Source organism: Hypanus sabinus, chromosome 28 (genome assembly GCF_030144855.1).
Source record: "Hypanus sabinus isolate sHypSab1 chromosome 28, sHypSab1.hap1, whole genome shotgun sequence".
Taxonomy (NCBI): domain Eukaryota; kingdom Metazoa; phylum Chordata; class Chondrichthyes; order Myliobatiformes; family Dasyatidae; genus Hypanus; species Hypanus sabinus.
In genome coordinates, this window is record NC_082733.1 from 45,089,803 (window position 1) to 45,113,150 (window position 23,348).

The 23,348-nt window shown below is 46.9% G+C and overlaps 2 protein-coding genes across 4 annotated transcripts in view; both read left to right on the top strand.

Annotated features, from left to right (window-relative positions):
- afg2b (AFG2 AAA ATPase homolog B) overlaps nt 1-13,632 on the top strand; it is a 38,809-nt gene extending 25,177 nt beyond the window's left edge. For 2 of the 3 annotated variants that reach the window (XM_059953097.1, XM_059953098.1), the window contains exons 6-8: nt 6,386-6,520; nt 8,425-8,547; nt 11,876-12,605. In XM_059953097.1, the coding sequence (XP_059809080.1) occupies nt 6,386-6,520; nt 8,425-8,547; nt 11,876-12,052 (435 nt within the window). In that variant the 3' untranslated portion in view covers nt 12,053-12,605. Of the gene's footprint in view, nt 1-6,385; nt 6,521-8,424; nt 8,548-11,875; nt 12,606-13,546 lie in introns of those variants that run through there. The other variant, XM_059953099.1, reaches the window with a different exon arrangement.
- A 138-nt stretch (nt 13,633-13,770) lies between these two features.
- c28h15orf48 (chromosome 28 C15orf48 homolog) lies at nt 13,771-17,457 on the top strand. The gene is made up of 4 exons (XM_059953100.1): nt 13,771-16,006; nt 16,215-16,303; nt 16,630-16,690; nt 17,195-17,457. The coding sequence occupies exons 1-4, from the start codon at nt 15,971-15,973 to the stop codon at nt 17,261-17,263; spliced, it is 255 nt and encodes an 84-aa protein (XP_059809083.1). The 5' UTR covers nt 13,771-15,970; the 3' UTR covers nt 17,264-17,457.
- The last annotated feature ends 5,891 nt before the right edge of the window (nt 17,458-23,348 follow it).

The following is a 23,348-nucleotide window of genomic DNA, read 5'->3' on the forward strand; positions in this document are numbered from 1 at the left end:
TTCAGTGGAATATATTCTTCTTGATAGTTGTAAAATAACTCCTTAAATATACACCACTGATCAAGTACCAATCTACCCTTTAATCTATTTTCCCAATCCATCTTAAGCAATTCCACTCTCATACCACCATAGTCTCCTTTATTTAAGCTTAGTACGCTTGTTTGAGATCCAACCCTCTCATCCTCTAATTGAATATGGAATTCAACCATGTTATGGTCACTCATTCCAAGGGGATCCTTTACTAGGACATTTTTTATTAGTCCTATCTCATTACACAGGACCAGATCTAAGACTGCTTGCCCCCTTGTCGGCTCAGTAACGTATTGTTTAAGGAACCCATCCCGAATACACTCAATAAATTCTTCAAGGCTGCAGTGTCCGACTTGATTAGTCCAGTCAATATGAAAGATAAAATCCACCATAATTATAGCTGTTCCCTTATTACAAGCCCCAACTATTTCCTGATTTATGCTCCGACCAACTGAGTTACAGCTGTTTGGAGGCCTATAGACTACTCCCACCACTGCTTTTTTTCCCTTTACTGTTTCTTATTTCTACCCAAATTGTTTCATTATCCTGATCCTTTGAGCCAATATCATTTCGCTTTATTGCAGTGATTTCTTGCTTTATTAACATAGCCACCCCACCTCCTTTTCCTTCTTGCCTGTCTCTCCTAATTGTCGAATACCCTTGTATGTTTAATTCCCAGTCCTGGTCACCCTGCAGCCATGTTTCAGTAATTGCCACAATATCATAACCATACGTAATTATTTGTACTGTCAACTCATCAATTTTATTCCTAATACTACGTGCATTCAAATAAAGGACTTTCAAATATGTTTGACACTTATTTCCTACCTTTTCCTTTTGTACAACTTTACGCTTATCTCCGTACATTCTTTCCCCTCCTGACACACTGTCTTTTTATTCCTCCACTTTTACCTACATCCATTACCTTCTCCATTGTCTTTTTAATTATTTGCTCTCTAGAATCCTCCCCCCCCCCCCCTACTGGTTAGTTTAAAGACCTCTCTGCAGCCCTAGTTATATGATTCGCCAGGACACTAACCCCAGCCCGGTTCAGGTGAAGCCCGTCCCTCCGGAACAGTTCTCTCCTGTCCCAGTACTGGTGCCAGTGTCCGAAGAAGCAAAACCCACTTCTCCCACACCAGTCTTTGAGCCATGCGTTTAACTCCCTAATTTTATTTAACCTAGCCAAATTTGCTCATGGCTCAGGTAATAATCCAAAGATTATTACCCTTGAGGTTCTGTTTTTCAATTTGACCCCTAGCTGCTCAAATTCCTGTAACAGAACCTTCTTCCTGGTCCTATCTATGTCATTAGTACGGATGTGTACTAAGACAACTGGATCCTCCCCCTCCCACTGCAAGTTTCTCTCCAGCCCAGAAGAGATGTCCCTAACCCTGGCACCAGGCAGGCAACATAGCCTTCGGCACTCTCGCTCTCGGTTGCAGAGAACCCTATCTATCCCCCTGACGATACTGTCCCCTATTACTACAACATTTCTATTGACTCCCCCGTCTGGAATGGCCCCCCACTCCATGGTGCTATGGGGAGGTTGCTCATCCTCCCCACAGTCCCCGTTCCTGCCCTCACAGGGAGTTAAAGCCTCGAATCTGTTGGACAAGAGCAAGGCCTGCATCTCCTCCAGCCCTACCTCCTGGATTCCCCTACTTTCCTCACTCGTAGCCACACCATCCTGTGCTTGACTGCAATCTACATTAGTTAATCTATTAGGTGTGGCTATCTCCTGGTACACAGAGTCCAGGTAACTCTCCCCCTCCCTGAAGTGTCGCAGTGTCTGAAGCTCAGACTGCAGCTCATCAATATGAAGCTCATCAAACACTTGCTGCAAATGTAGTCGCCGTGTCCCTCAATGGGGTCTACCGGTTCCCACATCTCGCAGCAGTAACACATCACCTGCTCCATGCTGTATAGTTAATTTAATGTACTAGTATTAGTTATGCAAGAACACTTTGCCCCCAATACAGCTAACTATCACACTTTTTTAAAGTTATAAGTGTAAAGGGAAGCAGGACTACTTACCAAGCAACTTGCTGTGAGAGCTCTGCAGCTCCGGTCTTCCTCGGCTCACTCCACTGCCCGCAACGACGCTGCCCACTATATCGGGCAGTTCATCTGCCATTTCATTGACCCCATTACTACCTCACCAGCATCATTTTCCAGTGGTCCAATATCAACTCTCACCTCCCTTTTACTCTTTATATAAGCTGAAAAAATTTTTAGTATCCTGCTTTATATTATTAGCTAGTTTACCCTCATATTTCATCATTTCCTTCTTATAGCTTTTTTAGTTGTCTTTTGTTGGATTTTAAAAGCTTCCCAGTCATCCAGTTTTCCATTCACTTTTGCTACCTTATATTCCCTTTCCTTGGCTTTTATGCAGTCCTTAACAATTTTTTTCAGCCTTGGTTGCCTACCCCTGCAATTTGAGAACTTCTTCGTCTGTTGGACATATCTATCCTGTGCCTTGTGAACTATTCCCAGAAACTTCAGCCTCCTCTGCTCTGCTGTCATCCCCGCCAGTAATCCTCTCCAATCCACCTGGCTAAGTTCCTCTCTTATGCCTCTGTAATTCCATTTATTCCATGGCAATACTGATACACGTGACTTATGCTTCTCCTTCTCAAATTGCAGTATGAATTCAATCATATTATCATCACTGCCTCCTAAGGGTTCCTTTACATTAAACTTCTGGAATATTGCATACCCTTCTGGTCATCCCACTGTAGAAAGGATGTGGAGGCTTTAGAGAGGGTGCTGAAGAGGATGACCAGGATGCTGGATGGACTGAAGGGCATGAGATATTAGGAGACATTAGACAAACTTGGGTTGTTTTCTCTGGAGTGTCAAAGATTGATCAGAGATCTCTTAGAGGTTTATGAGATTGGGAGGCGTGGATGTAGAGTAGACAATAGGTGCAGAAGTAGACTATTCGGCCCTTCGAGCCTGCACCGCCATTTTGAGATCATGGCTGATCATCTACTATCAATACCCGCTTCCTGCCTTGTCCTCATATCCCTTGATTCCCCTATCCATAAGATACCTATCTAGCTCCTTCTTGAAAGCATCCAGATAATTGGCCTCCACTGCCTTCAAAGGCAGTGCATTCCATACCACCACAACTCTCTGGGAGAAGAAGTTTTTCCTTAACTCTGTCCTAAATGACCTACCCTTTATTCTCAAACCATGCCCTCTGGTACTGGACTCTCCCAGCATCTGGAACATATTTCCTGCCTCTATCTTGTCCAATCCCTTAATAATCTTATATGTTTCAATCAGATCCCCTCTCAATCTCCTTAATTCCAGCATGTACAAGCCCAGTCTCTCTAACCTCTCTGCGTAAGACAGTCCAGACATCCCAGGAATTAACCTCGTGAATCTACGCTGCACTTCCTCTACAGCCAGGATGTCCTTCCTTAACCCTGGAGACCAAAACTGTACACAATACTCCAGGTGTGGTCTCACCAGGGCCCTGTACAAATGCAAGAGAATTTCCTTGCTCTTGTACTCAATTTCCTTTGTAATAAAGGCCAACATTCCATTAGCCTTCTTCACTGCCTGCTGCACTTGCTCATTCACCTTCAGTGACTGATGAACAAGGACTCCTAGATCTCTTTGTATTTCTCCCTTACCCAACTCTACACCGTTCAGATAATAATCTGCCTTCCTGTTCTTACTCCCAAAGTGGATAACCTCACACTTATTCACATTAAACGTCATCTGCCAAGTATCTGCCCACTCACCCAGCCAATCCAAGTCACCCTGAATTCTCCTAACATCCTCATCACATGTCACGCTGCCACCCAGTTTAGTATCATCAGCAAATTTGCTGACGTTATTCTCAATGCCTTCATCGAAATCATTGATGTAAATGGTAAACAGCTGTGGTCCCAATACCGAGCCCTGGGGCACCCCACTGGTCACCACCTGCCATTCCGAGTAGACACATGTATGTTTTTTCTGGTTGAAAGGTCAAGTGCTGGAGGGCTTGCATTTAGGGTGAGGGTAGCTGTTTTGTTACCGAGTGGTGGGTGCCTGGAATGTGCTGCCAGGGGTGGTGATGGAGGCAATTACAACAGGATGAGGAAGGAATGGAGGGAATGGGCACTGTAGGTAGGAGGGATCAGGTTGGTATTTAATTGCTGGTTTGGCACATCTTTGTATGCCAAAGGACCTGTGGTACTGTCCTATTGTTGATAAACTCTGCAAATTTGTCTCACACACACTGTGAATTAATGATTTCAGTCTAGACATCAGTCCCTTGATGATCAAGAGAAGCACTCTGCAAGGACAAGAAAGGAGCAAATTTATCTTGTCAAGCTTCGCTGCCAAGGTCAGTGGCTGGCACCTCAGCCACTTTAATAAATCACCTGAAAAGCTGCTGGAGATGTCACATTTCAGGGTGAACTGGAACCAGAAACAACTTGCAGGGAGTTTGAAATGAGCCTGTTTCCTCCTTTCTGCTTTGACACCTTTGCTTTACACGTCAATTGCACTGCAGCTCAGTGGTTTCCTGAGGCACGTATCTCAGGCAGGAAGCCGAGACTCGCACACAGAGCTTGTAAAACAACTTTACCCTTGAATTCATCCTGGTAAAGAGCAGACCATCGTATCACATACCTTCTGATTGCTGACTGTTCCAACTCTGATCCCTGGCCGTCCCTGCTGTCTGGTCCCTGGCAGTCCCTGCTGTCTAGTCCCTGGCCATCCCTGCTCTTGAAGACGAAGCCTTCCAGGTTTCTTGAAGCTCCACGCCCATTGTTCACCAATCATTTATTACTACCTCAATCTCTGTTTTCTGTTGAAACAGGTGATCTTTTTTTTCCACAGAAAATCCATCTGCCTTACCTGTTCTCCACAAACAGTTCTCATGCCCCACAAACGACTGGGAGACACAGAAGATTCTTTAAGAAGGGTTAAACTTTAATTTGCAAATCAAAGCTGAGACAGTCAGTGAGCTAGTCGCTGATTGCCCACCGATCTTTGAACACAGCACTTTTTATAGCAATCTCCTGGTTTAGTTGCATTAGCATATCCAATCGGTCTACAGTTGCGTATCACCAGTACATCCACCACTATTGTTTCTACCCATTGATTTAATCATGTTCTAATCTACATCTCTTAGCTACCTCTCATTAACACACCGTTGTCTTCTACATTCTTAAGATTTCATTCTCCTACTAAATTGGATACTTGCATAGCAAATAGCAAGTTCAAAGCTGACTACATAGTTTTCGTTACACAGCAAACAATGCAACTTTTATACTCCAATACTTCCAGCATCTAGAAGTTTTTGATTTCCACTCCCCTGGTCACAAGCCACATTGCCACTTGGTTTAAAGATTAAGGATGAGTTTTATTTGTCACATGTACACTGAAACATGCAGTGATATGCTAAAACCTCTGGCATTTTTGCCGAGGACAGCCTGCAAGTGTGACCCTGCTTCCAGTGCCAACAGTACATGCCCAGAATTTACTAATCCTAACCCGTATGTCTTTGGAATGTGGGAGGATACACAGGGTCACAGGGAAAAAGAACAAATTGTAACGTACTGCAGTTACTTGCCTGGATTCTTTCTAAATCACCTCAGGAAACGGAGACAAAGACCCATAAGGACACAGGCAGCAACCTGCTCCCTCCACACCCATCATCAACCTGGTCTGGGAGTACGTCACCATTCTCTGCTTATTTCTGTGAAGATGCAGCCCACCACCCTCTGAAGAGCAGGTGGATGTGAAAAGTTGTCCTTCAGCATCCCCAGAAATCAATCGGACATAAATCTATGATGTCAGTTCACTATCCTGCATCTCACCAAAATAAAAGGTCAATAATCTAAGTAAATTTATTATCAAAGACACCATATAACTTCAGGTTAATTTCCTTGCAGGAAAAATAAAGAAATGCAATAGAACTATACATAATGATTTTCAAATAAACATTGTGCAAAAGGAAATGCTGAGAATGAGTCGTAAGGAGTTCCTGAAGTGAGTCTGTAGATCATAGAGTCAGTTAAATGTTGGGCTGAGTGAGGTTAACCTATCCTGATACTGTAGTTGGAGACTAGTAATTGTTCCTGAACCTGGTAGTATGGGACACCTGCCTCATGGCAGCAGCAAGGAGGCGCTGGTGGTCTTTGATAATGAATGCTGTTTTCTTGTGGCATCGTTCGATGTGAACGTGTGTGGTGGTCAAACAGGAATTGAATGGGGAAGTTTTATGCTCCGATATCAAGGAATCGGTGGACCTTGATCCAGAAGATACAACAATTTCTAAACCTTGACATTTCATTCAAAGGTTCTAACATGTGCTGAATTATTGAGCTTTCTAATTTTCTCCTAGTTGGAGTTTCAGGAGATTTGTAACAAGGAAGTCATTGTGATTGCTGCTACAAACCGACCAGATCTCCTGGACGATGCTTTACTGAGACCCGGACGATTTGATCAGATGATCTTTGTTCCTGCCCCAGATGAAGAGGTAAATATTTTTGTGAAATACTGGTGATAGATTTGTGTCACTGTGTACCTGAGTGTGTCAGCGTCTCTACGTGTTCCTGTGAATATGTACTTGTCCCATGCTCAGTCACACGCAGATTGGAAATGCTTTGGGTTTTCTGTATCACAGAATCAAATCATTCCAGCGAGGGAGAGCCTGCTGTCCGTGGCTGAAAATGGTCTCAGGTCATTCTGGGGGTCAGGAGGGAATGTAAAACTAGCAAAGGGAATGATTAAAGTCTCGAGGAAGAAAAACCTGCAGAATGAGATAAAGCAAGCCAGAAATGTAAGAGCAGGCAGTAGATGATTTTTATAGATAGTCTTTAAAATGTTTAAAACATGAACATAAGACATAGCAGAATTGGGAAATTTGGCCCATCGAGTCTGTTCCGCTATTCCATCATGGCTGACTTATCCCTCTCAGCCTAAATCTCCTGCCTTCTCCCTGTAACTTTTGACACCTCTGCTAATCAAGGACCCATCACTCTCCTCCTTAAATATACCCAATGATTTGATCTCCACAGCAGTCTGTGACAATGAAGTCCACACATTCACCACTCTCTGGCTAAAGAAATTCCTCCTCATCACTGTGCTAAATGGACATACTTCTATTCTGAGGCCATGCCCTCTGGTCCTAGACTCCCTCATTACAGGAAACATCTCATCCTCTCCACATCCACTGTATCCAGACCTTTCAATATTCAATAGGTTTCAGTGAGATTCCACCCCCCCCCACCCCCGAATTCCAGCGAGTGGGGCCCAGAGCTGTCATTAACCCTTACATTCCCAGGATCATTCTGGAATTACTAATTAATCATTAGTTCTGCATAAAATGTGTCTGGGGAATCAAGAATTGGCAACTGAATTTTAGCAACTGTATTTTGCATCTGACTTTGGTAGAGTAACGTTCCTCACTGCCTGTGACCATCCAGTGGTCCGTGACCTGTGCAGCTCAGGTGGGCTAGCTGGCAAAGGGGCAACTGTACAGACAGAACAACAGGGAACCAGGGTAGGTACGTGGCTGGAGCTCGGTCCGACACAGGACCAGGGGTGTGTTGCTGTTGATGGAGTTCAGGAGAGGCAGAGCCGGCAAGCACAAGGGAGGTAGTGGACAAGGTTACCTTCTCCTGAGCTCTACATCTCAACAGGTCAATTGACACAGAAAGAATCCTTGTAAAGTCCACATGTTCTGTGGCTTTTTGCTTTACAAAGGGGTGTTGTGCCGAGTATCTGTGTTAGCTTGGCCATTCCCATGGCCGCGTTGAATGTTTCATTTATAAAAACAGTCGTCATCACCGAGTCACATCTTATTGCTGCTCTAAGGAGTATGGAAAGCATCCAGAAACTAAGCTGACATCTGCAGTCAGAAGCCTGGAAATGGTCATTCCCCATGGAGGTGGTCCTGAGCAAATTCTTGGAGTTGAGTTACTGGCTGCAGAGATGGCTTTGTTGGTCCGGACAAGGGGGAGAGAGATAGAAAGCAGTGAACTGTTGGCCAGTCACAAACATGTATCTAAGGGAAAACAATTGAAGTGCTACTAAATTAGTCTTAGCCCAGCACTTCAAAGGGTTCAAGTGAATCGGGTCCATTGGGGGAAGGGAAGGGAAATGGTGTCTGACCAACAGTCTGGAGTTGTATGTGCCATGGGGGAAGGAGTATACGTCTGCCTCTAATTCACTTGTTTGTGTGGAGAGGTTTGGATAGAGCTGTGTTTACGTAGAGTCTCTCCCAACCTCACACTGGCACAGAGTAGGACAAGGTTCTGGGAACTCCAGTGCGAGGTGACCTGGTGATCAAGGTTGTTTGGACGATGGTCAGTGTGTGTCTGGGCATTAAGGCGATGTATGTCTTTACGGTGGTCAGTGTGTGTTTTTCTCTGACATTAGACAAGGCTTTCCATCCTGAGGATCTGCAGCTCCAGGACTCCGCTGGATGGGGTGTGCCTGCGGGAGCTGGCGGCACTGACCGCTGGGTTCACCGGAGCAGATCTACACAGCTTGTGCAAGGAGGTGAGTGTGAGGCCATGCTGTACCAGGACTCGGGTAAGGGTCATCACTGCCACTTTGCTCTGGGCATCGGGAATGACCTCAGCGGGAATAAAGCAGGGGTGGCACAATGGTCAGTGTGACACCGTTACAGCGCCAGCAACCCAGGTTCAGTTCCCGCCATCATCTAAAGAGTTTGTATGTACTCCCTGTGATTGTGTGGGCTTCCTCCAACACTCCAAAAACATACGGGCCAGGAGGTTAATCGGTCACGAGTGTAATTGGACAGTGTGGGCTCGGTGGGTCTGTTACGGTGATGTACGGTCATTGGACAGTGTAGGCTCAGTGAGTCTGTTACGGTGATGTACGGTCATTGGACAGTGTAGGCTCGGTGAGTCTGTTACGGTGATGTACGGTCATTGGACAGTGTAGGCTCGGTGAGTCTGTTACGGTGATGTACGGTCATTGGACAGTGTAGGCTCGGTGAGTCTGTTACGGTGATGTACGGTCATTGGACAGTGTAGGCTCGGTGAGTCTGTTACGGTGATGTACGGTCATTGGACAGTGTAGGCTCAGTGAGTCTGTTACGGTGATGTACGGTCATTGGACAGTGTAAGCTCGGTGGGCCCGTTACGGTGATGTACGGTCATTGGACAGTGTAGGCTCGGTGAGTCTGTTACGGTGATGTACGGTCATTGGACAGTGTAAGCTCGGTGGGCCCGTTACGGTGATGTACGGTCATTGGACAGTGTAGGTTCAGTGGGCCCGTTACGGTGATTTACGGTCATTGGACAGTGTAGGCTCGGTGGGCCTGTTACGGTGATGTACGGTCATTGGATAGTGTAGGCTCGGTGGGTCTGTTACGGTGATGTACGGTCATTGGATAGTGTAGGCTCGGTGAGTCTGTTACGGTGATGTATGGTCATTGGACAGTGTAGGCTCAGTGGGCCCGTTACGGTGATGTACGGTCATTTGACAGTGTAGGCTCAGTGGGTCTGTTACGGTGATGTACGGTCATTGGACAGTGTGGGCTCAGTGGGTCTGTTACGGTGATGTACGGTCATTGGACAGTGTAAGCTCGGTGAGTCTGTTACGGTGATGTACGGTCATTGGACAGTGTGGGCTCGGTGGGCCCGTTACGGTGATGTAAGGTCATTGGACAGTGTAGGCTCAGTGGGTCTGTTACGGTGATGTACGGTCATTTGACAGTGTAGGCTCAGTGGGTCTGTTACGGTGATGTACGGTCATTGGACAGTGTGGGCTCAGTGGGTCTGTTACGGTGATGTACGGTCATTGGACAGTGTAAGCTCGGTGAGTCTGTTACGGTGATGTACGGTCATTGGACAGTGTGGGCTCAGTGGGTCTGTTACGGTGATGTATGGTCATTGGACAGTGTAGGCTCAGTGGGTCTGTTACGGTGATGTATGGTCATTGGACAGTGTAGGCTCGGTGGGCCCGTTACGGTGATGTACGGTCATTGGACAGTGTAGGCTCAGTGGGTCTGTTACGGTGATGTACGGTCATTGGACAGTGTAGGCTCAGTGGGCCCGTTACGGTGATGTACGGTCATTGGACAGTGTAGGCTCAGTGGGTCTGTTACGGTGATGTACGGTCATTGGACAGTGTAGGCTCGGTGGGTCTGTTACGGTGATGTACGGTCATTGGACAGTGTAGGCTCGGTGAGTCTGTTACGGTGATGTACGGTCATTGGACAGTGTAGGCTCGGTGGGTCTGTTAACAGTGATTGGACAGTGTGGGCTCGTGCGATCCTGTGCATCGGGGCATGCATACCAGGCTGATGTAACCAGTCAGGATGCTTCTTCACTATGCATCAGTGCAATTTTGCAAAGAGTTTTTGCTAACATCCCAAAACTCTTCAAACTCCTAATGAAGTGGAGCTGCTGTCTTGCCTTCTTCAGGGTTATCCTTAAATGTACGGTCAGAGATTCAGGCCTCAATCTCTAAACTGTCCATTTGTCAGACAGCAGCATTAAGCTGGTATCCCCCAAGTCTGTCTTATGTACCCAGTGTATGTGAGCATCCTCGGAAACACCAGAGGGAACATGGGTGTAGATGTAGGGGTACAATCGGCCAAGGGGCAGATGGATTTGTGACATGAAGGGGTATGATCAGCCAGGGGGCAGATGGATCTACCCATATAGGGGTACGATTGGCCAGGGGACAGATGTGGACACCAGACTGCCCAGAGAACAGTGGTCACTCAGTTCCTTTATTACTGACACCCGGCTGGCCGAGGAGCAGGGGGGAGTGCCTGAGTCACTGGACTAGTAACTAGCTTAGTTGTGACGTGTACATTGAAACGTACAGTGAGGTGTGTTGTTTGTCCAATGCGGTCTGTGCATGTGCTGGGGGCAGCCCACACGTATCACCAGCTTCCAGCACCAACATAGCATCCACAACTCACCAACGCTAAACCTGTACTGTAGGTCTTTGAACGTGGGAGGAAACCCACACAGTCAGAGAGAGAAGGTGCAGACTCCTTACTGACAGCCAATCTTCCAATGGCCGGCTCTGTAAACCATTAGGCTACAGTACCTCTCTCTGCTCTCCATTGTAACCCATTTGTCCAGTGTGGTGGGTAACTTGGATCTAACCTCAATCAACACACTGGAGACCAAGGATTCCTCTGAGAAGGCCCCTACCTGTTCCCTACTGAGAACCCAGTCACACTGAGCAGGAAATGACCTCGCTCTAGTTAGGCAATTAGTTGGTAAACTCTTCCTTGAAGCTTGTGCAATGTCTTTGATTTTTTTTTGTTCCAACTTCCTCGTCTTGCCTAAAAATTTCTATTTATTCATTCTCCTTCAGGGATAGTTGGGACAGGTCACTCAACTCCCTGACCTGTGAACTCTGGACCCAGTACCATTTATTCCACCCCTTTCGCTGACCTACCTCAGTCCGATACCATAAGACATAGGAGCCATTCAGCCCATTGTGTCTCCTCTGCCATTTATTATCCCCCTCAACCCCATTCTGCTGTCTTCTCCCTGTAATCTTTGATGCCCTCACTATCAAGAATGTATCAACCTATCCTTCAAATATACCCAGTGACTTGGCTTTCACAGCCGCCTATGGGTGTGAATTCCAGATTCACCACCCTTTAACTAAAGAAATTCCTCCTCATCTCTGTTCTAAATGGACGACCCTCTGATCTGAGTTTGTGTCCTCCGGTCCTAGACTTCCCCACCAAAGGAAACGTCCTCTCCATATCCACTTCAACAGCTCCAGACTGGTGTCACACCACCCTTGGGCACTCGCAACATTTTGCTTGTCTTCTAACTGGTGTCTTGGATTATTCAAACGATTGACATTCCCCTCTTGTTGCTGACAGGCTGCCCTGTTGTCTCTGCAAGAAAACGGGCTCGATGCTGCAGTGGTGTTCCACAGCCACTTCATCAAATGCCTTCAGAGTTTTAAACCCTCCCTCACAGAGCAACAGCTACAATTTTACAGCAACCTCTTCTCCACTCAGGACACAGGGATGTGTGTGAACTCTGACCCAGGCTGATCACGAAGAGTGACCTTTGAACTTGTGACAGCAAAGAGAACTTAAAACTATATATTTTATTTTTGTATAAATGCAGAATTCTTCCTATTGGAAGTGTTGCTTTGTAAAATGAAAAGTAGAAATGTAAAAAAAACTAATAAGAAATATCCTGCAAGTACAATTTGATGTGATAATATAAAGTTAGAAGCAGTTGTGACAGAGCACTGGGAGTATTGGGGTTGGGGGCCAATCCTACTGAGTTAACTCTGAGGGTGAAGTCTACAACTGGCTTTGAGGCACAAGGTTAGTGTGTTTTGTGTAGAATTCACATTTACCTTGGTGTAGTATATCACAATTCACCATCTAGGAAAGGCAGTGAGGTGTGAGCAAGGTAGGAATGCTGGTGATTTGGAGGACAGTGGGGAGAGAACGAGGCAAGACAAGGTGGAAGATGAGGCACCTGTACACGTGTACCTGTGCACCGGACATTGAATTTAACTTTGTCCCGTGAAACTGGGCAAAGGAGCGGTGTAGAAAAGGGGCTGAGGATGGGGACGACGAATGCACTGATGGGGGTATGGGGGTCAGATAGGGCAGAGGTGAGAAGCAAAGGGTTAAAGAGCCAAAGCTGGTGAGCTGAGGGAGGGAACACCACTAACATCACAGACTACTTTCCACTAAAATAGGCAGAACAGCACAGAATCAGTATTAGGCCTTTTGGCCCATCGAATGCTCCACCATTCCATCATGGCTGGTTTATTTTACCTCAACCCTGTGACCTTTGACACCCTGACTAAATGAACCTATCAACCTCTGTTTTAATTCTACCTAATGACTTTGTCTCCACAGCTGTCCATGACAACGAATTCCACAGGTGGCTAAAGAAATTCCTCTTCACCTCTGTTCTAAGTGCTAAAAGTGCCAGTCTATTGAAATTGATAATCAAATGCACAACAGATCTCTTCTTCCTACACTATGTCCAGATCCCTTCTTTACTACACTCCACAATCCTCTCAAAGGCCTCCTCCACCACCCCTGGAAGTACATTCTGGACATGAGCCACTGTAAAAATAATGGCCAACACATCTTCTAACTTGTCCCTAGTATTAGACATTTCAATCCTGGCAAAAAGATAACTAGCTGTCTTTCTGTGCCTTTAAATGTCAGAGTCATAGATGACCACAGCACAGAAACAGGCCCTTCAGCCCATCTAGTTCATGCCAAACTATTAATCTGCCTAGTTCCATCAACATGCAACTAGACCACACCTTTCAATCTTGTAAACCTCTCAGATTTCCCCTCAGCCTTGACTCCCTCCAGAGAAAACGACCTCTCCTTATTACACAAGCTGTGTAATCCAGGCAGCATCCTGGTGAAGCTGAGTGTACAGCTGCATCATTCCTGTAATGGCACAACCAGAACTGAGTACAGTACTCCAGAGGTGAACCAGCTAGAGTTTTGTAAAGCTGTTCCCCATTAAAATTGTGTGTGATTTGTGTTTTGTTCTGAATGCAGCTTATCTGATGCTGTAAGCAAGTTCTTCTTGCACCTGTGTAGCCATGGAGTTGTGTACACATCAATAAACTTGTCTTGGACTCTAACCTGGTGAGTGCTGAGGCGTTTCCCGGGACAACAGCTTCCCCTCCTCCCAGACTAACCAACAAAACGTATTCTGTTCCTCTATGGCACATGCAGATTTTTTAATTTATTCATTTACAGGATGTGAATGTTATCAGCTAAGCCAGCATTTATTGCCCATCCCTAGTTGCCCTGGAGAAGATGGTGATGAGCTGCCTTCTTGAACTGCTGCAGTTCCTGAGGGTGTAGGTACACCCACGGTGCTGTTAGGGAGGGAACTCCATGACTTTCACCCAGTGACAATGAAGGAACGGCAATATGTTTCCAAGTTAGGATGGTAAGTGACTTGTAAGGTGATTTACAAGTGTTGGTGTTCCCAGATATCTACTGTTCTTATCCTTCTAGATGGTAGTGATTGGGGGCCTTAGGAACTTCGGTGTGTTGCTGCAGGCCATTGTGTAGATAGTACACACTGCTGAAACTGTTTGTCGATGGTGGAGGGATCAGATGCTGGTGGAAGGTGTACCAATCAAGTGGGCTGCCTGTACTGGGTGGTGACAAGCTTCTTGAGTGTTGATGGAGCTGCACTCATCCGGGTGATTGGTGAGTATCCATTGCACTCCTGATCTGAGCCCTGTAGATGGTGGACGGGCTTTGGGGAGTCAGGAGGTGTGTTACATGCTACAGGATTCCTACCCTTTGACCTGTTATGGTAGCCATGGTGTTTATATGGTTAGACCAGTTCAATTTCCTGTCAATAGTAACCCCCAGGATGTTGATGGTAGGGATTCAGTGATGGTGAGACACTGAATGTCAAGGGATGATCTCTTGTGGAGATGGTCATTGCCTGGCACTTGTGTAGCTCAAATGTTACTTGCCACTTGTCAGCCCAAGCCTGGATGATTTCCAGGTCCTGCTGCATTTGGGTATGAACTGCTTCACTATCTGAGGAGTCACGAATGGTGCAGAACATTGTGCCATCTCCTGCAAATATCCACACTTCTTACCTCATAATGGAAGGTCAGTCATGAATGAAGCAGCTGAAGATGGTTGGTCCTAGTACACCTGCACTGATGAGATGATTGACCACAACCATCTTCCTTTGTGTCAGGTATGATTCCAACGGGCAGAGGTTTCCCCCTAATTCCCATTGACTTAAAAAGAAATGTTACCACGTTTCTCAGTCACAGGACTCTGCAAGACTGCCATCTCTGCCTCACTGGACCACACTAGTTAAACACCCTTATAGGGATAATGTAGGGAAGGACCATCAGAGCAGAGAGTAGACCCTCTGAGCTCAGATCCATGTCCCCTGGATCACTTAGTGCTGTCTGCCCTGTGTGAACAGTGAGTCCTAATCCCTGTTCTAGGGACCTGAACTCCTCTGATTTATTATGATAGAGGGAAACCATTCATACAATATAGGAGGAGAATTAGGCCATTTGACCCATTGAGTCTACTCCATTTCATCATGGCTGGTCCAATTTTCCCCTCAGCCCAAATCTCCCTAATTCAGCCTGGGTCCTCTCCTCAACCCCCTCATGTCCACCAACTCTGCCACTAACCACATTGGAGGAATCATTCAGTACGACTTTGGGATGAGGGAGGAAAAAATTCCTCCTCTCCCTTCTAAATGGATGGTCCTCTATTCTGAGGATCTGTCCCCATAGAAAGCAGCCTCCCCATGGCCATTTCAGTAATCCTCCTGCAAAGGCAGGCCCCGCTTCCTCCAGGGGCTATCCCAGCTACCATGTCCGCAAACATTCATTATCCTCTCCTGATACAGCTGGCCCAGCACTCACACACTTCCAGCTCCAGTCCGCTCAGCCCCAGACAAAAAGAATTATGCCCACCAGTTCCTTGCCCCATTCCAGTCGCAAAGTGTGCTCCTGTTAATTTCTGGAGCACTTGAATCATCAAGGGCCAGGGACTGGGTGGGATGGCAGATATGTGGTGGACCGAATGGCCTGTTTCTGCTGTCGCTCCCTGCACGACGGCCCCCCCCCTCCTTCCTCCACCCTTCTCCATCCACGGGTTCAATTCCCGGCGCTGTCTGTACGTTCACCCCGTGACCGCGTGTGTTTTCTCTCACCGGCTGGCAGGTGAATTGGTTCTTGTGAGTGATGAATGACCGGGGTTAAATAAACAACACATCCGCCCGCCCCTGCAGTTCCTCCCGGCGCCGCTGGGGGCGCCACCGCGTGCATACGTGACCCGAGTCCCGTCCCGTCCCGTCCCGTCACTGAAACTGAAACAGAACCCGGAAATCGGGCAGAGCACCGGAGCTCAGGGCAGTCCATCCCTCCGTCCTCGGACTCAGGTGAAGTTGTTGCCGGTTCAGTAAAGCTCCGAGCGGGGAGGATGCAGTTCTTCTCGTTACTCCGCAAGAGGAAAGAGGTTAGTTCCCCCCGGAACCCCTAACGCTCTCCCGAGTGTCCCCGAAACGCCCACCCCTCACCACCTAAGGTGACCCGATCTGCCGCCGCTCCCTCCCCTACACCCGCTGCCCGGCTGCGGGAAACGTTGAGCGACCGGAGTCCGTTAGAGCCGTTAGCCGGAGTTCGGACCTTGTGTCTGTCGCTGAGTGACCGTGTCTGACCCGCAGCTCATCCCGCTGGTCGCCCTGATGACCACAGCCGCCACCGTCGGCATCAGCGCCTGTGTCTACTTCCTCGCCACCAAGACCGATGTCATGTAAGTAGGCTGGGAGCCCGTTAAAAGGCGAGAGCTGTGCGGGCGGGGCGTGTCGTGTCAGTTCAGGGTTTGTGTGTGTCTGAGGGGCGAGATGAACATCTCTGTTTCACTCTCTCGGTGCAGGAGGGAATGGAAGGGTGTGTTTAAGGGGATTGAGGTGTGTCTGTGTGGTGGGGGGTGAGACTGTCCGTTTCATCCTGACGCTGTGGGTAAGGGTTGGTGTGTCGGGATAGGGTGCCGAGAGTCCCGTTGCCCGATCACTGGGCGAACACGACATCTCGGCTTGTTTTGAGCGACCGCTCTCTCAAAGGTTCATTTCGCTGCAGAGTGAACAAGTCGCGGAACCCTACTCCATGGGAGAACGTGGACCCGACCAAACCGCAAAAGGTACCGTCACTGCTTTAACTTTTGTTCTTAATGCGGAAGGTGACGCCTTCATTCCGGGAACGGGCGAGTCCCATATTGGGCAACGATGGCTGCTCCAGTGCAGAGGCTCACCCGGGGTGGGGGTCCGAGGGGTGTGAGGTGAATGAAGAAGGGTTCGGACTGCCGACGGTTCCAGAAGGTCCGCCCCTCCCACAGTGGGTCACAGTAAAGGGTGAACGACATGTGCGAGAGAGACCCGCGTCTGTGGGTAGAGGCTCTGCGTTAGGACCGTGTCCAGATGTTGCTGTGGGCAGGGCAAACCTCTTTTTGTCCATATTTAGTGTCAGTTCAATGGTGAATGGTCAATCCTGGGCAGTAAAGAGTTAACTGGGTGGAAGTTTGTGCCGTAGTCGGCAAACTAAGGGCGGGGGTCGGTTCAGTCAGGGAGCCGAGAGTGAAGTTATAGCGGATCCTAAATCTGCGCTCACTGGCATCTAGTCCCTGACTCACTCTTCCCCACAACAGCTCATCACTGTCAATCAGAAGTGGGAGCCGGTGGATGAACTCCAGATGGTGAAACGCTACACCAAGTGAACTGTTCGCTGAGTCACTGGTAAATACCGCGCCGAAGATTGAGAGGGAAGTTTTCTTTCTGATCGAAACCGTCAGGAACTCCATGGAAAAGGCGCAGCAAAGGGTCAACCCGCATAAAGTGTCTATATAAATCATTACATTCCTGTTAAATTAATTGTATAGTTATGAAAAATTAAAAAAAAACCTAGTTACAATTTTGAATAGTTCTTGCTGCTGACTGATTCTCTCAGGCTGATCCATACATCAGACTCCCGGCCCGGACAGAGGGTGGACAGAGGGGGCAGAAGTTTAAGGGAAACACGAGGGGGTATTTCTTTACTCAGAGAGTGATAGCTGTGTGGAATGAGCTTCCTGTAGAAGTAGTAGAGGCCAGTTCAGTTGTGTCATTTAAGGTAAAATTGGATAGGTATATGGACAGGAAAGGAGTGGAGGGTTATGGGCTGAGTGCGGGTAGGTGGGACTAGGTGAGATTAAGAGTTTGGCACGGACTAGGAGGGCCGAGTTGGCCTGTTTCCGTGCTGTGATTGTTATATGGTTATATCTCCAGATAGAGGGTGAGGGGACACACCCCCCCAGCCGCTGACTGCTCCTGTGGCTCCTCACACAGACCCCTACATAAAGGCGATTGGAGGCACTGCACCTCCCTCAGTCTCCAGGATGCTGTGTGACAGTCTCTTGCTGCTGACGGTGCTTTCTTCCAGCTAATAAAAGCCTATCTCAACTCAAGGCTCCGAGAGTTATTGATGGTGCATCATGGGGGTGACGATAAAAGTTATTTCCCCAGGATGAGGGCACAATTTTAAGGTGATTTGGGGAAAGTATAGTCGGGATGTTAAACACCCAATGGTGGGGGTGTGAAACGCTCTGCCAGGGAACTCTGAAGCAGGTCAAACAGCGTTAGATCTCATAACGTACCAGATTACCTGCCGGGAATCGAATAGCGGAGCCGGCGCTGTGCTGCGTAACACCAAACAGTCCCCTCGGTCCACGATGTTCCTGCCCCAAGATCCATCTAGCCCTTCTCTCGCATTATCCTACATTTTTCTGTCATCCAAGAGTGTCTTAAATGTCCCAAACACCCACCACTCTTGTGTAAAAATCAACCTTCTGACATCCCCCTATAATCACCTTAAAACTATGCTCCCTCGTATTAACCATTTCCGCCGTGGGAAAGAGCATCTGGGCACCACTCGATCATTTCTTTTCATCTTACACACGTCTCTATCAAGTCACTTCTCGTCCTCATTCACTCCCAAGAGAAAAGCCTAGCTCACTCAACTTTAATAAGTCATGCCCTCTACACCAGGCAGCAGCCTGGTAAATCTCCTCTGCACCCTCTCTAAAGCTTCCACATCATTCCTATAATGAGGCGACCTGAACTGAACACAATACTCCCAGTGTGATGTAACCAGGGTTTCATAGAACTGCAATGTTACCTCGCAGCTCCTGAACACAATCCCTGACAACACACCGTACACCTTCTTAACCAGGCAATAGACTTGCGTGGCCGCTTTGATGATCAATGGATGAGAGCCCCAAGACTGTTGCTCCACACTGCATGAAATCCTGCCATCGACACCCTATCCTGATTCAACCTACCAAAATGAATCCTGTTGCAGAGATCTCATGCTGATCGCAAGTATTGGCCCACACTCTGGGTAGGGCAGTACTGAGGGAGCACTGCAATGTGGGAGGGGTACTGAGACAGCATTGCACTGGGGGAGGGTCACCCCGGGAGGGGCCTTAGTGAAAGAGCATCACACTGGGGGGGGGGGGGGGGTCAGTATTGAAGTAGTGTTTCACAGGGGGTCATCCTGCATTGCTCTGACTGCGTTGTTGACCATACAGAATTGAGCAGTCACTACTTTTGCGCTCCGTTAACAACCTGATCCCTCCTCCACAGTTCTGACTCTGCCTTTCCCCTCCACTTTCCAATCTCTGGCTCTCTAGTAACACCCGTTATGAACTTACTCTCCCACCATAGGAAACATCCTCTCCAATTCCACTCTATGGCCTTTCACCATTCAATAGGTTTCAATGAGGTCATACCATAAGATTTAGGAGCAGAAATAGGTCATTCTACCCATCGAGTCTGCTCTGCCATTCAAATATGGGCTGATCCAATTCTTCCAGTCGTCCCCATTCCCCTACCTTCTCCCCATACCCTTTGATGCCCTGGCTAATCAAGAACCTGTTTATCTCTGCCTTAAATACACCCAATGACTTGGCCTCCACAGCCACTTGTTTCAACAAATTCCACAGATTTACCATCCTCCGACTAAAGTAATTTCCCACATCTCTGTTTAAATGAACATCCTTCAATCCTGAAGTCGTGCCCTCTTGTCCTAGAATCCCCTAACGTGGGAAATAATTTTGCCATATCTAATGTTTGAAGGCCTTTTAACTTTCGATATGATTCTGAACTGGTCAAAGAACACTGAGGCTGTCTACAAGAAGAGTCAAAGTCGTCTCTATTTCCTGAGGAGACTGAGGTCCTTTAACATCTGCTGGACGATGCTGAGGATGTTCTACGAGGCTGTGGTGGCCAGTGCTATCATGTTTGCTGTTGTGTGCTGGGGCAGCAGGCTGAGGGTAGCAGACACCAACAGAATCAACAGACTCATTCGTAAGGCCAGTGATGTTGTGGGGGTGGAACTGGACTCTCTGACGGTGGTGTCTGAAAAGAGGATGCTGTCCAAGTTGCATGCCATCTTGGACAATGACTCCCATCCACTCCATAATATACTGGTTAGGCACAGGAGTACATTCAGCCAGAGACTCACTCCACCAAGATGTAACACTGAGCGTCACAAGAAGTCATTCCTACCTGTGGCCATCAAACTTTACAACTCCTCCCTAGTCAGACACCCTGAGCCAACAGGCTGGTCTTGGACTTATTTCCACTTGGCATGATTTTTATTTTTATTTAATTATTTATGGTTTCATATTGCTATATTTTCTTCACTATACTTGGTTGGTGCGGCTGTAATGAAACCCAATTTCCCTCAGGATCAATAAAGTATGTCTGTCTGTCTGTCTATGAGATCCCCCCTCATTCTCTTGACCTCCAGGGAATACAGCCCAAGAGCTGCCAGGTGTTCCTCATACGGTAAACCTTGCATTCCTGGAATAATTCTTGTGAATCTTCTCTGAACCCTCTCCAATGTCAGTATATCCTTTCTAAAATAAGGAGCCCCAAACTGCACACAATACTCCAAGTGTGTTTTCACGAGTGCCTTATAGAGCCTCAACATCACATCCCTGCTCTTATATTCCATACCTCTAGAAATGAATGCCAACATTGCATTCACCTTCTTCACAACTGACTCAACCCGGAGGTTAACCTTCAGGGTACCTTGCACTAGAACTCCCAAGTCCCTTTGCATTTGAATTCTCTTCCCATCTAAAGAACAGTCTGCCCGTTTGTCTTTTCCACCAAAGTGCATTACCATACACTTTCCAACATTATATTTCATTTGCCACTTCTTTGCCCATACCCCTAAACCGGGGGTCGGCAACCTGCGGCTCCCGAGCCATTTGTGGCTCTTTCACCTCTGTGCTGCGGCTCCCTGTGGCTTTGGGAAATAATTGGTCAGTATTTAATTAAAATGTATTTTATGTTAGTTTGTTAGCTTTTGAAATGTAATTCTAAATTTGAAGATTATGGTGATCTTGTACAATCTAAGTGTGGCGACACATTTCCTGGCACATCCGAAACGGCTCACAATTAGCCAGCATTCCGGCTAAGGGAGATAGCCTACGGGGGTTTGTGAGTACGCGTCTTTTGCAGCATCTGCGTCCATGGGGGCTGGGTTGAGGGAGGCTTAAAAGCAAGGCTGTTTAGTTCGAATAAAGCTATCTTTGACTGCAGTTTACTGACACCGCTACAACGTGTTTTTATCGCTGGCTGTCCAGACGGAAGGTGCTGAAACGCTTTGTCGCGTGTCTGGAAGAAGTGAAAACTTTCCTGGGCAGCAAAGGGCTCAACTTTCCTGAGCTGGAACAGCCAGAGTGGCTGGAAAAGCTACACTTCATGGTAGACATGACAGCGCACCTGAACACGCTGAACACAGCTCTTCAGGGGTAAGGACTTACAGCCCTGCACATGTTGGAGGATGTTTTGGCATTCGAACGCAAGTTGACAGTGCTTGCCAGAGATTTACAGAAAGGCACATTGTCTCACTTCCCCAATTTGAGAGAGTTCAAACAAGGTCACGACATGATAATTTCGGAGTATTTACATTCTGCAATCATCGCAATGCAAACATCGTTTGGGAAACGCTTCTGTGAGTTCAGAGAGAAAAAAAACACATTATCCTTCCCGGTCACTCCCTTAAGCATCGATCCTTCCCTACTGAATACGACTGCATTGGCAGGTGTGAGTCAACCTGATCTTGAGATGGAACTGGCCGACATAGCCGACAAAGACATATGGGTGTCCAAGTTTAGACGCTTGACAGCAGACCTTGAAGATGTTGCCCGTCAGAAGGCCGTTCTTGCTCAGAAACACAAATGGAGTGATATTGAAAACCTTCCAAAACCGGACAAACTTGTGTTCGAAACATGGAATGCTATGCCCGACATTTATGTAAACATTAAAAAGTATGCGCTTTGAGTCCTGTCGATCTTTGGATCCACATATGTAAGTGAGCAGGTGTTCTCCAACATGAACTTTATTAAAAACAAACATCGCGCACGCCTCACAGATGACAGCTTGCGATCCTGTGTAAAGATGAAGGTGACGTCATACAGCCCTGATGTGCAGACGCTGTGCGCTGAGGTCCAGGAGCAGAAATCCCATTAACCAAGTATGATAAATATTTTAATTGCCTATTATTTTATGTATATTCATATTTTTTCATTGTTCAGTGAAATAGTCCTTTCATTTTTCAGGGTGACAGCTGGCTGACGTTATTTTTGGTTTGCTGCTGGCGGGAAATTTAAGTTCGGCGTTTTTCATAAATACAAGAAGGACTCAAATAGACATTGAGTATTTTACTTAAAAGTAACCTTCAACCCATCGTCTTTTTTTCGGAGTTCAAAATGTTTTTGTTGCATGCAGAAATGTAATTTCGTTTTCTCTGCAGGAGTTCATCAATTTCATAAATGCAACACATTATAGTTTGTTTATACATAGCATAAAGGCAAAAAAAACGTTGTATGCAGTGTTATTTCATTTTAAATGTCAAACGGGTTTTGCGGCTCCCAGTGTTTTCTTTTCTGTGGGAAACGGGTCCAAGTGGCTCTTTCAGTGGTAAAGGTTGCTGACCCCTGCCCTAAACTATCTAAGTCTCTCCATAGGCTCTCTGCTTCCTCAACACTACCTGCTCCTCCACCTATCTTTGTATTATCAGCAAATTTAGCCACAAATCCATTAATCCCATAGTCCAAATCATTCACATATATCATAAACAACAGTGGTCCCAAATCTGACCCCTATGGAACTCCACAGGTAACCGGCAGCCTGCCAGAATAGGATCTCTTTATTCTCACTCTCTGTTCTCTGCTGATCAGCCAATGCTCCACCCATGCTAGTAACTTCCCTGTAATTCCATGAGCTCCTACCTTGCTAAGCAGCCTCATGTGCAGCAACTTGTCAAAGGCTTTCTGAAAATCCAAGTACACCACATCTACTGCATCTCCTTTGTCTACCCTGCTTGTAATTTCCTCAAAAAAAAATCGCAGTAGGTTAGTAAGGGAGGATTGTCCTTACAGGAAACTATGCTGGCTTTGGCCTATCTTGTCATGTGGTCACCCTTTATTCTTCTGAATTCTAGTGAATACAGGCCCAGAGCCATCAAGCACTCTTCATATGACAAGTCATTCAATCCTGGAATCTTTTTTGTGAACTTCCTCTGGACCATCTTCAACGTGAGCACATCCTTTCAAAGATAAGTGGCCTACAGCTACTCTCAATACTCCCAAGTGCAGCCTCACCAGTGTCTTGTAAAGCTTCAACATTACATCCTTGCTTTTATATTCTAGTGCTCTTGAAATACATACTGTATAGATACTTTATTGATCCCAAAGGAAACTGCTGTGTCACAGTTGCATTACAAGTGCAGATATACAAATAATATAAGAG